The following is a 19,094-nucleotide window of genomic DNA, read 5'->3' as shown; positions in this document are numbered from 1 at the left end:
TTTGTGCCGTAAACTTTATGTAATTCCATATCATTAACTCCAAGTACCACTCAGCACTTCTTAGCTTTTAACCTAAAGGAATGATGTGACAGCATTCCCATCTAAACATAATACATAAAACGCACAAGCTGTGTTTATATTACAGTGCTGATGACCAAAAGGAGTCCATTCTAGCAGTAGCTTGACGATGTAAACAACGACAGCTCATCTGACAGCAGAAACAACCACTCCCTCGAGTCTGCTTTCCCTTCAGCTGTTAGTAGCAGTAAATGGACCATTTGCTGAATACAACAGGTTCCTGTTTTGTTCAGCAATGTCCTTTTAGATTTTTCTTAGCTTTTCCCTTGCATTTCTCTGTGATCATGTAACGTGGCCCAATTTACAGTGTTGTTAAGCAGCATTAAACTCTTCCACTAAAGGCCTGCAGTTTGATTTGTTAGTAATTGCCACTTTTGAATAAGTGCATACTCACAAGCATTGCGATAACATCAGCATGAGTGACGAACTCACCCAAGAAAATCCCAATAGTTTCATAGACTATGACAAACCATGCGAGTCCAGTGTTCAAAGTAACAATATGAAAATAGAGCATAATAAAAATACTTTAGAGAAATCTCCAGTCTGCGCTTGGTGGATGCAAACCGTTCTCTTCAGGTACCATGTCCTAAGAGGGCATCAACAATCATCGACTTCCATGCCCTTGATTATGTTTGCCAAGCTACCGCAGTGATTTGCCATTGCCTTATGCAGGGTGACCAGGAGACTGTGCCTCTCACCACCTGCCATAAGCATGTTGGATGGATTTGCAGGTTGATAATCAACCTGTTTGGCCACGTTATGGTTGCACCTTCCAAGGCCATCAAATCCTGGAGTGGGATTCAGACCAGGAGCTTTGTTTCAAAGTTAAGGATGCTGCTCACTGCACCGCAAGGTTAGGGACGCTATCCACTGCACCGCAAGGTAGATCTACACATGCATTTCACAAAATAAATGAATTTAAAAATTAGATATGCTTTTGCCATCAATATTTATTCCAGTCTCTCACCTCATTACTGAACTAGCAGCAAATAATTCAAGCAAATTAACAACTAGGGGGGGATTTAGAGGTCATAGAGGTTTACAGCATGGAAATAGGCCCTTCGGTCCAACTTGTCCATGCTGCCCAGTTTTTACAATTGCCAGCATTTGGCCCATATCCCTCATATCTAACCCATGTAACTGTCTCATTGTTTCTTAAAAGACAAAATTGTATCCATCTCGACTACTGCCTCTGGCAGCTCATTCCAGACACTCACTACCCTCTATGAAAAAATTGCCTCGCTCCCTTTAAACCTGTGCCCTCTAGTTTTAGACTCCCGTACTTTTGGAAAAAAAATGTTGACTATCTATCTCCCTCATTATTTTATAGACCTCTATAAGATCACTCCTAAACCTCCTACATTCCAGGGAAAAAAGTCCCAGTCTATCCAACCTCTCCTTATAACTCAATCCATCAGGTCCCGATAGCATCCTAGTAAATCTTTTCTGCACTCTTTCTAGTCTAATAACATCCTTTTGGGACTTCAGTTCGTGCTGAGCAGAGGCAGCACTCTCAATATAATAAGCTGATCTCCACATTCAAACAGTGTCACACAGTTGCTCCACAGTATTTTGAACTAGAGAAACAGCTGCTCAAAACATTTGTCTGTGTACAAAATACATGATGATTGAAGAGAGTGTCTACTGGGACAGAGGTGAATACATGGAAATAGGTTACAGGTGACAAATGGTAGATAACTTGCCTGGATGGTAACTGCTTCACCATCAACCCTTAAAGTTTATTTATTAGTCACAAGGCTTACGTTAACACTGCAATGAAGTTACCATGAAATTCCCGTGCGTCCAGAGGTACATTTGTTCTCAATCCAGCAAAACATCAAATTTAAAATTACCATCCCACTATTCACAGGCCTTCATGACCTCATCCCTTCCTATCTCTAATCTCAAAGCCCCAAAAACTCCAACTCTGCACTTCCTTAAGTTTATCCTTATCCCTATTCCCATGGCCTCACCTTTAGCAGCTGTGCCTTTGAGCCATCCAGGTCCCAAGCTCAGGAATCTGCTGACGTCTACCTGCTGCTCCACACACCTATTGTAGAATGATACAGCGCAGAGAGTAGGTTCAACCCACTGTGTGCATCAACGTTTTGAAGATGCGATCCAATTTGTCCCACAGCCCTTCAAATAATTCCTTTTAAAGTATTTATTCAATTCCTTTTCGAAAGTTACTATCAAATCTATTCAATCAGCTTTCTGTAAAGTGAATTCCAGATCAAAACTTGATGCACAAAAAACAAATTTTCATCTCTCCCCTGGTTCTCGTCAATTATTTTCAACCTGTGCCCCGTCAGTAGATACAGTATCTCCTAGCTTCATCTATCAAACTCCTCTAAGCTTCGCTGCTAAAAGGAGAACAACCCTAGTCTCTTTACACTCAACATGTGAATGCCTCATTCCGAATACCATTCTAGCAATTGTAGTAAATCTCACGAACTTGACATGCTTCCTAAAATGTGTTTTTCTCTTCATGGAGTGTGGGCGTCATGATCCGGAGGAATTCCTGCAGCAATGCACAGAAGTGGTGATGACCAATAACCACAACCAATTTCCTCAACACTGTGTATGAATCCAATTCCGGACAAATGTGAGGTGATACATTTTGTGGATCCAATTCAGGTGGGAGCTATAAAATAAATGGCAGAACCATCAGGAGCATAGAGACAGAGAGATCTGGGAGTACAGGTCCACAGACCCTTAAAAGTGGCAGTACAGGTAGGAAAGGTAGTGGAGAAAGCATATGACGCGCTTGCCTTCATCAGCCGGGGCATCGAGTATAAAAGTTGGCATGTTATGTTACAGTTGTATAAAACATTGGTTAGGCCACATTTGGAATATTGGTGTCCAATTCTGGTAGCCACACTACCAGAAAGTTGGAGGGGCTTTGGAGGGAGTACAGAAAAGGCTGACCAGGATGTTGCCTGGTATGAAGGGTATTAACTATGAGGAGAGATTCAATAAACTGGGATTGATCTCCCGAAAAGACAGATTGAGGGGCAACCTGATAGAAGTTTATAAAATTATGAGGGACATAGATAAGGTGAACAGTTGGAAGCTTTTTCCCAGGGCAGAAATGACAATTACAAGGGGGCGCAAGTTGAATGTAAAGGGGGAAAGGTTCAGTAAAGAAGTTTTTTTTTACAGAGGATAATGGGAGCCTGGAATGCACTGCCAAGTAAGGTGGTTGAGGCAGAAACATTAGCGACATTTAAGAAACACCTGGATATACACAAACAGGCGGAGAATAGAGGGATACAGGCGGTTGGTCTACATGGGACGTGATTGGTGCAGGCTTGGTGGGCTGAAGGGCCTGTTCCTGTGCTGTTCTTTGTCCAATCAGTGGAGGATTTCCTGTACAACCCTAGTTCCCATTTTGCTAGATGCCATACTAGGTCAAATGCTGCCTTAATGTCGAGGGTCAATCACTATCACCCCACCTCTTGAACTTCTCTTTTGCCCAGTGAGCACGTTATTGCTGTCTAAGCCATCCAGGACAAAGCAGCCCCGCTTGATTGGCACCACACCCACAACATCCACTCCCTCCACCACCGACGCTCAGTATCAGCAGTGTGTACTATCTACAAGATGCACTGCAGCAATTCACCAAAGATCCTTAGACAGCACCTTCCAAACCCACAACCACTGCCATCTAGAAGGACAAGAGCAGCAGATACTTGAGAACACCACCACCTGCAAGTTCCCCTCCAAGCCACTCACCATCCTGACTTGGACATATATCGCTGTTCCTTCACAGTCACTGGGTTAAAATCCTGGAACACCCTCCCTAACGGCATTGTGGGTCAACTCACAGAACATGGACTGCAGTGTTTCAAGAAGGCAGCTCACCACCTTCTCGGGCAACTAGGGATGGGCATTAAATGCAGGCCAGCCAGCGACACCCATGTTCCACGAATAAAAGCACAGCTTGATAATTTTGACCGTCACACCTTTCGCCACTTGCTGGTGATTTAAGAACATAAGAACATAAGAACTAGGAGCAGGAGTAGGCCATCTGGCCCCTCGAGCCTGCTCCGCCATTCAATAAGATCATGGCTGATCTTTTTGTGGACTCAGCTCCACTTACCCGCCCGCTCACCATAACCCTTAATTCCTTTACTGTTCAAAGATTTATCTATCCTTGCCTTAAAAACATTCAATGAGGTAGCCTCAACTGCTTCACTGGGCAGGGAATTCCACAGATTCATAACCCTTTGTGTGAAGAAGTTCCTCCTCAACTCAGTCCTAAATCTGCTTCCCCTTATTTTGAGGCTATGGCCCCCAGTTCTAGTTTCACCCGCCAATGGAAACAACTTCCCTGCTTCTATCTCATCTATTCCCTTCATAACCTTGTATGTTTCTATAAGATCTCCCCTCATTCTTCTGAATTCCAATGAGTATAGCCCCAGTCTACTCAGTCTCTCCTCATAAGCCAACCCTCTCAACGCCGGAATCAATCTAGTGAATCTCCTCTGCACCTCCTCCAGTGCCAGTATATCCTTTCTCAAGTAAGGAGACCAAAACTGTACACAGTACTCCAGGTGTGGCCTCACCAGCACCTTATACAGCTGCAACATAACCTCGCTGTTTTTAAACTCCATGCCTCTCGCAATGAAGGACAAAATTCCATTTGCCTTCTTAATTACCTGCTGCACCTGCAAACCAACTCCTTGAGATTCCTGCACAAGGACACCCAGGTCCCTCTGCACAGCAGCATGCTGCAATTTTTTACCATTTAAATAATAGTCCATTTTGCTGTTATCCCTACCAAAATGGATGACCTCACATTTACCAACATTGTACTCCATCTGCCAGACCCTCGCCCACTCACTTAGACTATCTATATCCCTGTGCAGGCTTTCAGCATCCTCTACACACTTTGCTCTGCCACCATCTTAGTGTCATCTGCGAATTTTGACACACTACACTTAGTCCCCAACTCCACATCATGTATGTAAATCGTAAACAATTGCGGTCTCAACACTGATCCCTGAGGTGCACCACTAGTCACTGATCGCCAACCAGAAAAACACCCATTTACCCCCACTCTTTGCTTTCTGTTAGTTAACCAATCCCCCATCCATGCTAATACATTACCCGTAACACCGTGCACCTTTATCTTATGTAGCAGTCTTTGGTGCGGCACCTTGTCAAATGCCTTCTGGAAATCCAGATACACCACATCCACAGGTTCCCCATTGTCCACTGCACGTGTAATGTTCTCAAAGAATTCCACCAAATTAGTCAAACATGACCTTCCCTTCATGAACCCATGCTGCGTCTTACCAATGGGACAATTTATATCCAGATGTCTCGCCATTTCTTCCTTGATGATAGATTCAAGCATTTTCCCTACTACAGAAGTTAAGCTAACCGGCCTATAGTTACCCGCCTTTTGTCTACCTCCTTTTTTAAACAGTGGCGTCACATTTGCTGTTTTCCAATCTGCGGGAACCACCCCCAGAGTCCAGCAAATTTTGGTAAATTACACTAGTGCATTTGCTATTTCCCCTGCCATCTCTTTTAGTACCCTGGGATGCATTCCATCAGGACCAGGAGACTTGTCTACCTTTAGCCCCATTAACTTGCTCAACACTACCTCTTTCGTGATAATGATAGTTTCTAGGTTCTCACCTGCCATAGCCTTCCTGTCATCAATTTTTGGCAAGTTATTTGTGTCTTCCACTGTGAAGACCGACACAAAATATCTGTTCAATGCCTCAGCCATTTTCTCATTTCCAGTTATTACATCCCCCTTCTCATCCTCTAAAGGACCAATGTTTACTTTAGCCACTCTTTTTCGTTTTATATATTTGTAGAAACTTTTGCTTTCTGTTTTTATATTCTGAGCTAGTTTACTCTCATAATCCATCTTACTTTTCTTTATAGCTTTTTCGTAGCTTTCTGCTGACCTTTAAAGATTTCCCAATCCTCTAGTTTCCCACTAATCTTTGCCACTTTGTATGCATTTTCTTTCAGTTTGATACCCTCCTTTATTTCCTTAGATATCCATGGCGGATTATCTCTTTTTCTACAGTCCTTCCTCATCACCGGTATATACTTTTGCTGAGCACTGTGAAAGATCGCTTTGAAATCCTCCACTGTTCCTCAATTGTCCCACCATAAAGTTTTTGCTCCTAGTCTACCTTAGTCAACTCCTCCCTCATCCCTTTGTAGTCTCCTTTGTTTAAGCAAAAGACACTGAGGTTAGATTGATGGGGTAGTCGTCAGCCAGATTGGATTTGTCCTGCTGTTTCTGGACAAGACATACCTATGTTGTAGCTTCAGCAGGTTGACACCTCATTTTTAGGTATGCCTGGTGCTTCTCCTGGCAAGCTCTCCTGCATTCCTTATTGAACCAGGGCTGATCCCTTGACTTGATGGTAATGGTAGAATGAGGAATATGCCAGGCTGAGGTTACAGATTGTGGTTGACCAATTGTGTTGATAGAACCTCTTGGATGTTCAGTTTAGAGCTGCTAGGTCTGTACTGAATCTAACCTATTTTGCACGATAGTAGTGCCATACAACACAACGGATTATATTCTCTGTGTGAAGATGGGCTTTGTCTCCACAAGACCTGAGCAGTGGTCACTCCCATCAATACTGTCAAGGGCATATGCATCTTTCTTTTATTCTTTCATGGAACACTGCCACTGTGTGTCGGTCATGGAGAGAGTGAATGTTGAAGGTGGTATGCCAAGCAGTCTGCTTTGTCCTGGATGGTATTGAACTTCTTAAGTGCAAGTGGAGAATATTCCATCACACTCCTGATGTATCTTGTAGTTGGACAGGCTTTGGGGAGTCAGGTGAATTACTTGCCGCAGAATTCGCAGCCTTTGACCTGTTCTGGTAGCCACAGTATTTATATGACTAGTCCAGTTCAGTTTCTGGTCAATGGCAAACCCCAGCATATTGATAATGGGAGATTCAGTGATGATAATGCCAAAGGGAGATAGTTGATTTTCTCTTTTTGGAGATGGTCATTGCCTGGCATTTATGTGCCACGAATGTTACTTGCCACTTATCAGCCCAAGTCCGAATGTTGTCTGGTCTTGCTACATATGGGCATGGACTGCTTCAGTAACTGAGGAGTTGTGAATGGTGCTGAACATTGCACACATCCCCACTTCTGACCTTATGACAGAGGAAAGGTCACTGAAAGCAGCAGTAGATGGTTGGGCCCACTCAGTGATGGGACCGTGGTGATTAACCTCGTGACAACAACAACTATCTTCCTTTGTGCTAGGTATGAATCCAACCAGTTTCCCCCAATTCCCAATTACTCCAGTTTTCCTCGGGCTCTAGGCTCCTCGGTCACACTTGATTAAATGGCAACTTGACGTCAAGGCAGGCAATCTCACCTCACTTCGCATTCAGCTCTTTTGTCCAAGCTTGAACTAACACTGCAATGAGTTCAGGAGCTGAGCGGCCCTGGCAGAACCCAAACAGATGTCAGCAGGTTACTGCTGAGTAAATGCTGCTTCATAACACTGTGGAGAACACCTTCCATCACTTTTTTTGATGATCAAGAGTAGATTGCTGGTTGGCTGGATTGGATTTGTCCTACTTTAGTAGAATGGACATACCGGGCAATTTTCCACATTGCCGAGTAGATGCCAGAGTGGTAGCTGTATTGGAACTGCTTGGCTAAGGGCGCTGCAAGTTCTGGAGCTCAGTCTTCAGTACTATTGCCAGATTATCAGGGCCCAGAGCTTTTGCTGTATCCAGTGCCTTCAGCTGTTTCTTGATATCACATGGAGTGAATCAAATATGATGCTGGGGGATCTCCGGAGGAGGCCGAGATAGACCAACCACTCGACACTCGATAGCCAATTGTCGTGAATGTTTCAGCTTTATCTGTTCACTGATGTGCTGGGCTCCTCCATCACCGAGAATGGGGGTGTGTGTTTCGCCGCCTCCTCCAGTGAATTGCTTAATTGTCAACCACCATTCAATGCTGGATGGGGCGGCACAGTGGTCAGCACTGCTGCCTCAGTGCCAGGGACCCGGGTTCAATTCCGACCTCAGGTCACTGTGTGGAGTTGGCACATTCTCTCCATGTCTGCGTGGGTTTCCTCCGGGTGCTCCAGTTTCCTCCCACAGTCCAAAGATGTGCGGGTTAGGTTGATTGGTGATGCTAAATTGGCCCTGTCAGAGAATTAGCAGGGTAAATGCGTGGGGTTAAGGGAATAGGGCCTGGGTGGGATTGTGGTCAGTGCAGACTAGATAGTCCAAATCGCCTCCTTCTGCACTGTAGGGATTCTATGATTCCATGTGGCAGGACTACAGGGCTTAGACCTGATTTGATATTTGTGGGATCATTTAGCTGTTTATTACTTGCTGCTTATGCTGTTTGGCATGCAAGTAGTCTATTTTGCAGTTTCATCAGGTTGACCCCTCTTTTTGGTATGCCACTAGCTTTTGGAGCGCTGCCCCTTCATCAGGTGACTCACCTGATGAAGGGGCAGCGCTCCGAAAGCTAGTGGCTTGTGCTACCAAATAAACCTGTTGGGACTTTAACATGGTGTTGTGAGACTTCTTACTGTGTTTACCCCAGTCCAACGCCAGCATCTCCACACTTTAGGATCCTGCCAGCTGGGTCTGTGGTGATACTACCGAGCCACTCTTGATGGACATTGAAGTCCCCCAACCAAAATACATTGTGCCCGAGGCATCCTCAGGGTGGAGGGGAGGGCCTGGGTAGAACACTCTTTTGAAGAGTTGGTGCAGACTTGATGAGCTGGAAGGCATCATTCTGCACTGTAGGGAGTCTATGAAAATTCCCCACCTAGAGTACATTCTGGGCCCTTGCCACCCTGCGCTTCCTCCAGGTGGTACTCAACATGGAGGAGTACTGATTCATCAGCTATGGGGGGATGGTACATGGTACCAGCAGGTTTTCTTGCCTGTGTTTGACCTGGACCCATGAGGCTTCAAGGAGTCCGGAGTCGATGTTGAGGACTCCCAGGGCAACTCCCTCCCAACTGTATACCCGTGCCATCACCTATGCTGGGTCTGTCTTGCCGGTTAGACAGGACATACCCAAGAATAGAGTTGGTGGTGTCTGGTACTTTATCTGTACGGTATGATTCTGTGAGAATGACTATGCCAGGCTGTTGCTTGACTAGTCTGTAAGACAATTTCACATAAGTCCCCAGATGTTAGTTAAGATGTTGCAGGGTCAACACAGTTGGGTTTGCCGTCATGATTTCCGGTGCTGAGGTCAATGCCGGGTGGTGCGTCCAGTTTCATTCTTTTTTGTTCCATTTGTAGCGGTTGAATACAACTGAGTAGCCTGCCAGACCATTTCTGAGGGTAGTTAAGAGTCAACCACATTGCTGTGGATCTGGAATCACATGGAGACCAGACCATGTAATGATGGCAGATTTCCTTTCCTAAAGGATATTAGTGCCTGGATGGGTTTTATGACAGTTGATAATCTCATGATCATTAGACTTTTAATTCCATATTTTTACTGAATGCAAATTTCAACTTCATTAAGACTTTTAATTCCCAGGTTCCCAGAGGATTACCCTGGGTGTCGGGATTATGAGTCCAGCGACAATACCACTGCGCCGACACCTCCTCTATTTGCACCACTGTTTTTAAATGCCCTCTACGTTCTTGTCCTTGTCCATCTCTTTAATCTCCTCCAGCCCTACACCCACTGCAATTTCTGCAATGCTCCAATCTGACTCGTCTGTCTCTTATTTTTAAAGTTCACCATTGGCAGTGACAGCTTCAGCTGTCTGGCCCCCAAACTCTGGCTAAACAAAACCTACCTCTGACCTCTCCTACATTATCTTTGTGTGGCTTGGTGTCAAATTTTGTTTGATAATGTCCCTATGAATCGCCTTGGAATGCCTTGCTACATTACAATAACTTATATATTGCCTTTAATGCCTCCTGTATCCACATTTTCTATTCCATCATTACATCAACCCAATTATGATCAAAGCGCACTGGGTTAACTTTTTAAAGTAAAAGAGATTACTGATAGCTGCCAGCAGACGTCACAAATCCTCCAGAAAATGGCTAGGGCAAGAACGCTAATGATTACCAGCTGTATTTAGAGTTGAACGAATTGTAACTTGCTGCACAGCTCTTTTTGGAAATACTTTAATTCTACTACCAGGGGGAGATTGTACAAAATGGCCGGTTAGTCAAACTTGAATGATCACCCTTGAAAGGTGGGACACTGCTGTCATAACAATGCTTTGTTGTGCTATTTTTAAGCACACGTTCTTGATTTACTTTCATAACCTACTGGTATTCACACCTGCATGTTCAATGTCAAACTTCTAACATCAGAAATGAAATTGCACCACCTAGTCTCATTTTACAATAATCCAATGAACAAGCTAACAGCACATGCAAAATTTGAGACTGGCTAATGCTAAATTTAAATTCTTCTGGTCAAACCTAGAGAAGACAAGATGGAAGATAAATGATGGGGGATGGGCAGAGGTTAGAAAGTACAGCATCATGGAAGGCCCTCCTCCAGGAGTGTTATTTTACCAACCACAATGGTTAAATATAAACAAACACCTTGACCTGATCCTCCAATATAAAACGTATCCCAGTGCAGGTGTCACCTAAATGAACAAGATACACGCCTCAAGCAAATCTCATGAAAGCAAGCAGTTCTCCATCTACATTATTTTACCTCAGCCTCTGAAACGCTTCACACAATCACAGGATGACATTTTGACTGCAGTGTGGAGTACTAGCGTTTGCTTCCAACACAGTAACAGTTCCTTTTATTTCCTCCTTTCCCCCATGGATTCAGACAGGCAGTACAGCCCTGCCTCCAATCCCATTACTAGTTTAACACTTTAAACACTAGGATTGTCAGGAAGCACACGCCTGTGCGCACACACACACCAGGTGATAAGACTGGGCTTTGTTTTGCTGAAAACCTCTAAAAATCAAACAGAGCAATTTAAAGATTTATACTGCATTTTTAAACCAAAGATTTTTTAGAAATCTAAAATAACTACAATCTTGATGGTATCGGGTTTTGTTGCAACGTGGCCATGTGGGGCAGGGTTAATAATACGGCATGTAATGAAGTGTTCAGAATGTCTGATGCAGTGCTGCTTCAGAATTGCTGCAGTTAGGATCGAAACTGAGAGGTACCAACGAAACAACAATCTTCAACAAGCGAGAACTCCCTCGATTTACATTTCTCCCCACTTCTTTCGGGAATGAAAAAATATTGCCTCCCTCCTTGATAGTGGCCTTTCAATTTTACTGGAACATAAATTTAAAAGTCTAATGCTTTGTGGCGGTGACATTGTTCTCTGCCAAGGATAGATTCCCCATCACACCAAGCCCCTGAATCAATATCTAATTAAGGGAACTGTGAACATCCATATAAGTACAGAAACAGCAGCTGTGCTTAAAGTGGGATCACATAAATGTGATGTTTATCATAATGACTACAGTGAACCAAATATGCTTTATTAATAAAAACACATTTAGAGAAAGACACCTTTTTTAAAAAATTCTACTAGAATATAACTATATTTAACACAGTTAGAATGAATAATTGATGGTTGTGAATGATTTAAAAGGACCTATGGCAAAAAGGTTCAGAGGCAAGGTTGTAAACCTTGAGGTATCAGTCTCGGACTGAAATAGCTTTGAACCTTCTCTTACCCACCTAAAGAACAAACAGTTGAATATTGATTACACATCCTTCACTTTTGTTTAGAGGGAGAGGCCCAGATAACTCAACCATCATCATGCTTCAAATCAAAATCACAACCAACAGTAAAGCTACATAAAACAGTAACATGGTGATGCCAGGTCTGCCCTCCCCCCCCATCACGACTCCTCTTATATGTCAGGAACAGGCTGTTTTTTGCAACAACTGCAAGAAAAAAAATACCAAACGGCCCCACTGTGCTGTGCGTCCAGAATTGGATTAGCAACAGTGTCTTTATTTCTGAGATTTCCTATATTCTGGCACAATCACACACACATTTATATATATGCTAGGTAGGTTCAATCTGCCTCTTTGGCAGATGACAGTCGCAAGGAGTGAAGCTCATTAAGGTGCCAGTTTTGGTCAAAATGTCAATGCCCCATCTTTCACGACAAAATTCCCCAGGATCCCAAATGACACACCGACACACCATCCCATCCCCACCCCAAACCATCCATCCATCCCTCCTCTCAGCTCTTCAGACAATTCCCAGGATCTCGATAAGGCACCGACACACCTACATACATGTGCACAAATGAAGAAAAAAACAGATGATTGCAGTTATGTGAGCACATTTTACATGTGATTACCTCAATCACACTTATAAAACATAACCACATAGGAGGTTTGTACAAAGGCTCAGACACAATATTGCCAAATGATCTTTGACAGTGCTCTGTGAAGTGTTGCAAAATCCCATGATGACAATATTTTATATCTAATATGTATTAAATAACATTATACATTTTAAACTATAACACACATACATATATATATAAAACAGTAGTCAGGTAGTACAGCCTGTCCTTGTACAATGATGAGAAAGGGGTTATAATGAAGGATTTAATGGTTATTTTCGGTATTTATTGCAGGTACAGTCTGTTTACCGCACTGGCCCCGGTCTCTCCCTCCCCTCCCTGCCCTGGTGTACCTGGTAGACTGAAGCTTTGGGCAGGTCCAGGCACACGGTGCAGCACAGCACCGAGTACAGCCTCTCCTCCAGCTTGTGCTCCACGCCGGCCTTGGCCCCGGCCGCCGCGCCGCCCGCCGCGCCGCCGCCCGCCGAGCCCGACCCCGAGCCGGCCGCCGACTCGGCCTCCAGCCGGGCCCGCTTCTTGGAGCTCGGCCCTTCCTCCAGCTCCGGGTGGTTGAGCTCCTGGGCCTGAGCCGCCGCCGGGTGCAGCGGGTCGGAGGGGCCCGAGGCCGCCGCCGCCGCCGCCGCCATCATCATCGCCGCTCCTCCTCCTCCTCCCGCTGCCGCTGAGGAAGCCGCGGGCACCGGCTCTCTCTCCTCCACCGCCGACATCTTAATGTGTGTAGTAGAGGAAAAAAAAGAAAAAAACCCCACGATCGGTGATATTTTTTCCTCACAAAAAATATTTCTTGAAAAAGTTGTGGTTTGAATGAGATTGGGTTTGCGGTGTGTTTTCTGAGGTAAATGGTGTGTTTGCGCGCTGCTGCTCGCTGAGAGGCGCGCCGGGGGGATGGGGGAGGGGAAAGCGCAGCCTCACGCCGCCATCTTTGTTTTTCTTCTTCTTTTCGTCTCCTCCTTCTGTGACGCGCGCCATCCGCATCCCGCCAATCAGAGGCCGCCTTGCTGACCGCCGCCAATCACCGCTCGCCTTGTTGAAGGAAGGGGGGCGGGGGGGGAAGTAGGATCCACCCCCCGGGGATCGCCGCGGTCTGATTTGACCGGTCCCCCAGCGGCGGCTTTGATTGGTGGAGAGTGGGGCTTTAACACTCCTATACGTCATCAGGCTCCGCCCTTCCACCCCGGCTCCATTCATTCAGGTGTCTCTTACTACAGTCCAGTGCAGGAAGCTAATGGCTTCAATCAAATGTGGGATCAAGCCCAAGCTGGGGTCTCTAAACTTTAAACTCTCTTGTGGGGGACCGTGAATTAGATTCAATTTGAATTTGGGTTTTTTTTGGAGCAGGCAAGGAGATGGGTTTGCCCCATTCACCTTGCTTTTAAGAATGGAGTAAAACATTTTTTTAAGAAGGGACTTATATTTCCTGGAGTTCTAAAGAATGAGAAATGATCTCTTATTTGGGGGCGCAGTGGTTAGCACTGCTGCCTCGCAGCGCTCAGGAACCCGGGTTTGATTCCAGCCTTGGGTGACCTTGTGGAAATTCACGTTCTCCCCATGTCTGCGTGGGTTTCCTCCGGGTACTCCAGTTTCCTCCCACAGTCTAAAGATTTTTTTAAAAGTTTATTTATTAGTCACAAGTAAGGCTTACATTAACACTGCAATGAAATTACTGTGAAAATTCCATAGTTGCCACACTCCAGGTGTAACCAGGGTGCACCGGGGAAAAATTTAGCATAGCTAATGTACCTAACCAGCACTGTGGGAGGAAACCGGAACACCAGGAGGAAACCCACACAGACATGGGGAGAACGTGCAGACTCCGCACAGACAGGAACCCAAGCCGGGAATCAAACCTGGGTCCCTGGCGCTGTGATGCAGAAATGCTAACCACTGTGCCACCTGTAAGTTAGGTGGATTGGCCATGGTAAATTGCCCCTTGGTGTCCTAAGATATGTAGGTTAGGTGTATTAACCATGGTAAATGTGCGGCGTTATGTGGATAGAGCAGTTTGGAGGGCCTGGGTGGAATGCTCTTTTGGAGAGTTGGTGCAGACACAATGGGCTGGATGGCCTCTTTCTGTGCTGTAGGGTTTTTTAAAAAATCTTGTTGAAACTGGATGCCCAGTCATTGTATATATTCAAGATAAAGGTCAACAAGATACCAGAGGTGGCACGTGGGGTTGATGGAGCTGGGGATAGCCAGGAATAAATCTGAATCAGATGTTGCCAGACTTGGAGGGCCGAAGGGCCTGTTTCCTGTGCTGTACGAGGAGGGCCAGTGTTGGGTCAGCAAACACATGGGTGATGAGTGTACAGGGTTTGGTGTGAATTGGAACAAGGACAGCAGAGTTTTGAATTAAGTTAAGTTTCTGGAGAGTGGAAGATGGGAGGCTGGCCAGGAGAGCAATGGAATAGAACAAAGAACAATACAGCACAGGAACAGGCCCTTCGGCCCTCCAAGCCCGCGCCGCTCCCTGGTCCAAACTAGACCATTCTTTTGTATCCTTCCATTCCCACTCCGTTCATATGGCTGTCTAGATAAGTCTTAAACGTTCCCAGTGTGTCCGCCTCCACCACCTTGCCTGGCAGCGCATTCCAGGCCCCCACCACCCTCTGTGTAAAATATGTCCTTCTGATATCTGTGTTAAACCTCCCCCCCTTCACCTTGAACCTATGACCCCTCGTGAACATCACCACCGACCTGGGGAAAAGCTTCCCACCGTTCACCCTATCTATGCCTTTCATAATTTTATACACCTCTATTAAGTCCCCCCTCATCCTCCGTCTTTCCAGGGAGAACAACCCCAGTTTACCCAATCTCTCCTCATAACTAAGCCCCTCCATACCAGGCAACATCCTGGTAAACCTCCTCTGTACTCTCTCCAAAGCCTCCACGTCCTTCTGGTAGTGTGGCGACCAGAACTGGACGCAGTATTCCAAATGCGGCCGAACCAACGTTCTATACATCTGCAACATCAGACCCCAACTTTTATACTCTATGCCCCGTCCTATAAAGGCAAGCATGCCATATGCCTTCTTCACCACCTTCTCCACCTGTGACGTCACTTTCAAGGATCTGTGGACTTGCAGACCCAGGTCCCTCTGCGTATCTACACCCTTTATGGTTCTGCCATTTATTGTATAGCTCCTCCCTACATTATGTCTACCAAAATGCATCACTTCGCATTTATCAGGATTGAACTCCACCTGCCATTTCTTTGCCCAAATTTCCAGCCTATCTATATCCTTCTGTAGCCTCTGACAATGCTCCTCACTATCTGCAAGTCCTGCCAATTTTGTGTCGTCCGCAAACTTACTGATCACCCCAGTTACACCTTCTTCCAGATCATTTATATAAAATATAGAGTTGCAGGAAAGATGGGAATGGACAATTCAACAATGTTACATCCAAACAAATCATCACATTGGTGTGATAATAACTTCAACTGTTTGTATTTATACAGAACAGAGCAATTGCTACAATGTGCTTAGTCCCACTAGTGGTGTTCAGTTTACAATTCACACAGGGAAATATTGATAAAGAAATAAACATTGCACGTACATATAATAGAGGAAAGACAGACAGCTGAATGTTTGGGTTAAGGCTGAAAATCTGCATTGATAAAGCACCCATGATACATGTCCCAAAGCATTTCACAGAAGTGTAAAGTTTAAAAGTTTATTGATTAGTGTCACAAGTAGGCTTACATTAACACTGCAATGAAGTTACTGTGAAAATCCCCGAATCGCCACACTCCGGCGCCTGTTCGGGTACACTGAGGGAGAATTTAGCACGGCCAAAGCACCTAACCAGCACGTCTTTCAGATTGTGGGAGGAAACCCATGCAGACACGGAGAGAACGTGCAGAGTCCGCACAACAGAGATCCAAGCCAGGAATCGAATCTGGGTCCCTGGTGCTGAGGCAGCAGTGCTAACCACTGAGCCACCGTGCCACCCGGGTCCCTGGCGCTGTGAGGCAGCAGTGCTAACCACTGTGCCACCCTGCCACCCGGGTCCCTGGCGCTGTGAGGCAGCAGTGCTAACCACTGTGCCACCCTGCCACCCGGGTCCCTGGCGCTGTGAGGCAGCAGTGCTAACCACTGAGTCACCGTGCTACCCCAAGGTAATCAGAATGACAAAACCAAAGGAGACGTGAGGGCAGGTGATCAGAAATTTAGTCAAAAAGGCAGGTTTTAGGTTGCAGCTTAGAGAGGCTCAATATCGCAGACAAACACAAACCTCAAAATACTGCAGCTGCTGGAAATCTGAAAGGAAAACAGGAAACATTGGAAATGATTCTGCACGTCCAGCAGCAACTTTAGAGAGAGATACAGAGATAACGTTTCAGCTCAGAGATCTTACATCAAGGACAAGCTCTGGGGGAAGTCATGAGAGTAAAATCGGATTTGATTTGATTTGTTGTCACATGTATTAGGATACAGTGAAAAGTATTGTTTCTTGCGCGCTATACAAAGCATACCGTACGTAGGGAAGGAAAGGAGATAGTGCAGAATGTAGTGTTAGTCATAGCTAGGGTGTAGAAAAAGATCAACTTAATGCGAGGTAGGTCCATTCAAAAGTCTGACAGCAGCAGGGAAGAAGCTGTTTTTTAGTCGGTTGATACGTGGTCTCAGACTTTTGTATCTTTATCCCGATGGAAGAAGGTGGAAGAGAGAATGTCCGGGGTGCGTGGGGTCCTTAATTATGCTGACTGCTTTGCCGAGGCAGCGGGAAGTTTAGACAGAGTCAATGGATGGGAGGCTGGTTTGCATGATGGATTGGGCTACTTTCACGACCTTTTGTAGTTCCTTGCGGTCTTGGGCAGAGCAGGAGCCCATACCAAGCTGGGATACAACCAGAAAGAATGCTTTCTATGGTGCATCTGTAAATGTTGGTGAGAGTCGTAGCTGACATGCCGAATTTCCTTAGTCTTCTGAGAAAATAGAGGCATTGGTGGCTTTCTTAACTATAGTGTCAGCATGGGGGGGACCAGGACAGGTTGTTGGTGATCTGGACACCTAAAAACTTGAAGCTCTCGACCCTTTCTACTTCGTCCCCGTTGATGTAGACAGGGGCATGCTCTCCACTACGCTTCCTGAATTCGATGACAATCTCCTTCGTTTTGTTGACATTGAGGGAGAGATTATTTTTGCCGCACCAGTTCACCAGATTCTCTATCTCATTCCTGTACTCTGTCTCGTCATTGTTTGAGATCCGACCCACTACGGTGGTGTAGTCAGCAAACTTGAAAATCGAATTGGAGGGGAATTTGGCCGTACAGTCATAGGTGTATAAGGAGTATAGTGGGGGGCTGAGAACACAGCCTTGTGGGGCACCGGTGTTGAGGATGATCGTGGAGGAGGAGTTGTGGCCTATCCTTACTGATTGTGTGGCACATCACAGTAAGCTAGTTGAACTTGAGCCATGGCCACTGACCCCATCAAACACTCCCAGGACAAGCACAGCATGGGGTTAGATAAAGCTCCCTCTACACTGTCCCCATCAAACACACCCAGCACAGGTACAGCACGGGGTTAGATACAGAGTAAAGCTCCCTCTACACTGTCCCCATCAGACACTCCCAGGATAGGTACAGCACAGAGTTAGATACAGAGAAAAGCTCTCTCTGCACTGTCCCCATCAAACACTCCCAGGACAGGTACAGCACGGGGTTCGACAGAGAGCAAAGCTCCCTCTACACTGTCCCCATCAAACACAACCCAGGACAGGTACAGCACGGGGTTAGACAGAGAGCAAAGCTCCCTCTACACTGTCCCCATCAAACACAACCCAGGACAGGTACAGCACGGGGTTAGATACAGAGTAAAGCTCCCTCTACAGTGTCCCCATCAAACACTCCCAGGACAGGGACAGCACGGGGTTAGATACAGCATAAAGCTCCCTCTACACTGTCCCCATCAAACACTCCCAGGACAGGTACAGCACGGGGTTAGATACAGAGTAAAGCTCCCTCTACAGTGTCCCCATCAAACACTCCCAGGACAGGTACAGCACGGGGTTAGATACAGAGTAAAGCTCCCTCTACAGTGTCCCCATCAAACACAACCCAGGACAGGTACAGCACGGGGTTAGATACAGAGTAAAGCTCCCTCTACACTGTCCCCATCAAACACTCCCAGGACAGGTACAGCACGGGGTTAGATACAGAGTAAATCATAGAAACCCTACAGTGCAGGAAGAGGCCATTCAATCCATCGAGTCTGCACCGACCACAATCCCACCCAGGCCCTACCCCCAAATCCCTACATATGTACCCGCTAATCCCTCTAACCTACACATCTCAGGACACTAAGGGGCAATTTTTAGCATGGCTAATCAACCTAACCCGCACATCCTTGGACTGTGGGAGGAAACCAGAGCACCGGGAGGAAATCCACGCAGACACGAGGAGAATGTGCAAACTCCACACAGACAGTGACCCAAGCCAGGAATCGAACCCAGGTCCCTGGAGCTGTGAAGCAGCAGTGCTAACCACTGTGCTACCGTGCCGCCCTTCCATTCTGCCCTACAATTGCATCCAGTGCATTACTTTCTATCTTCTGTACCAATCTTTGAGGGTAATTTAGGATTGGGGCAGGTAACTGGGACTGAGTTCACATTTGGAGAAACCCTGACTTGGTGGGAATAGTAGGAACGGGAAAGCCGAGAAAATCAGATAAAAAAAGACAGTTAGTA

The 19,094-nt window shown here is 45.9% G+C and overlaps 1 protein-coding gene across 2 annotated transcripts in view; it reads right to left on the bottom strand.

Moving 5' to 3' along the window:
• The window catches only part of zftraf1 (zinc finger TRAF-type containing 1), a 141,840-nt gene extending 128,489 nt beyond the window's left edge, over positions 1-13,351 (bottom strand). The window contains exon 1 of one of the 2 annotated variants that reach the window (XM_078230350.1): positions 12,737-13,351. In XM_078230350.1, the coding sequence (XP_078086476.1) occupies positions 12,737-13,111 (375 nt within the window). In that variant the 5' untranslated portion in view covers positions 13,112-13,351. The remainder of the gene's footprint in view (positions 1-12,736) is intronic. The other variant, XM_078230359.1, reaches the window with a different exon arrangement.
• Between the last annotated feature and the right edge of the window lie 5,743 nt (positions 13,352-19,094).

This window comes from Mustelus asterias, chromosome 2, assembly GCF_964213995.1.
Source record: "Mustelus asterias chromosome 2, sMusAst1.hap1.1, whole genome shotgun sequence".
NCBI lineage: Eukaryota > Metazoa > Chordata > Chondrichthyes > Carcharhiniformes > Triakidae > Mustelus > Mustelus asterias.
The sequence above is the reverse complement of the archived record's forward strand: the minus strand, read 5'-3'. Positions and strand labels throughout refer to the sequence as shown.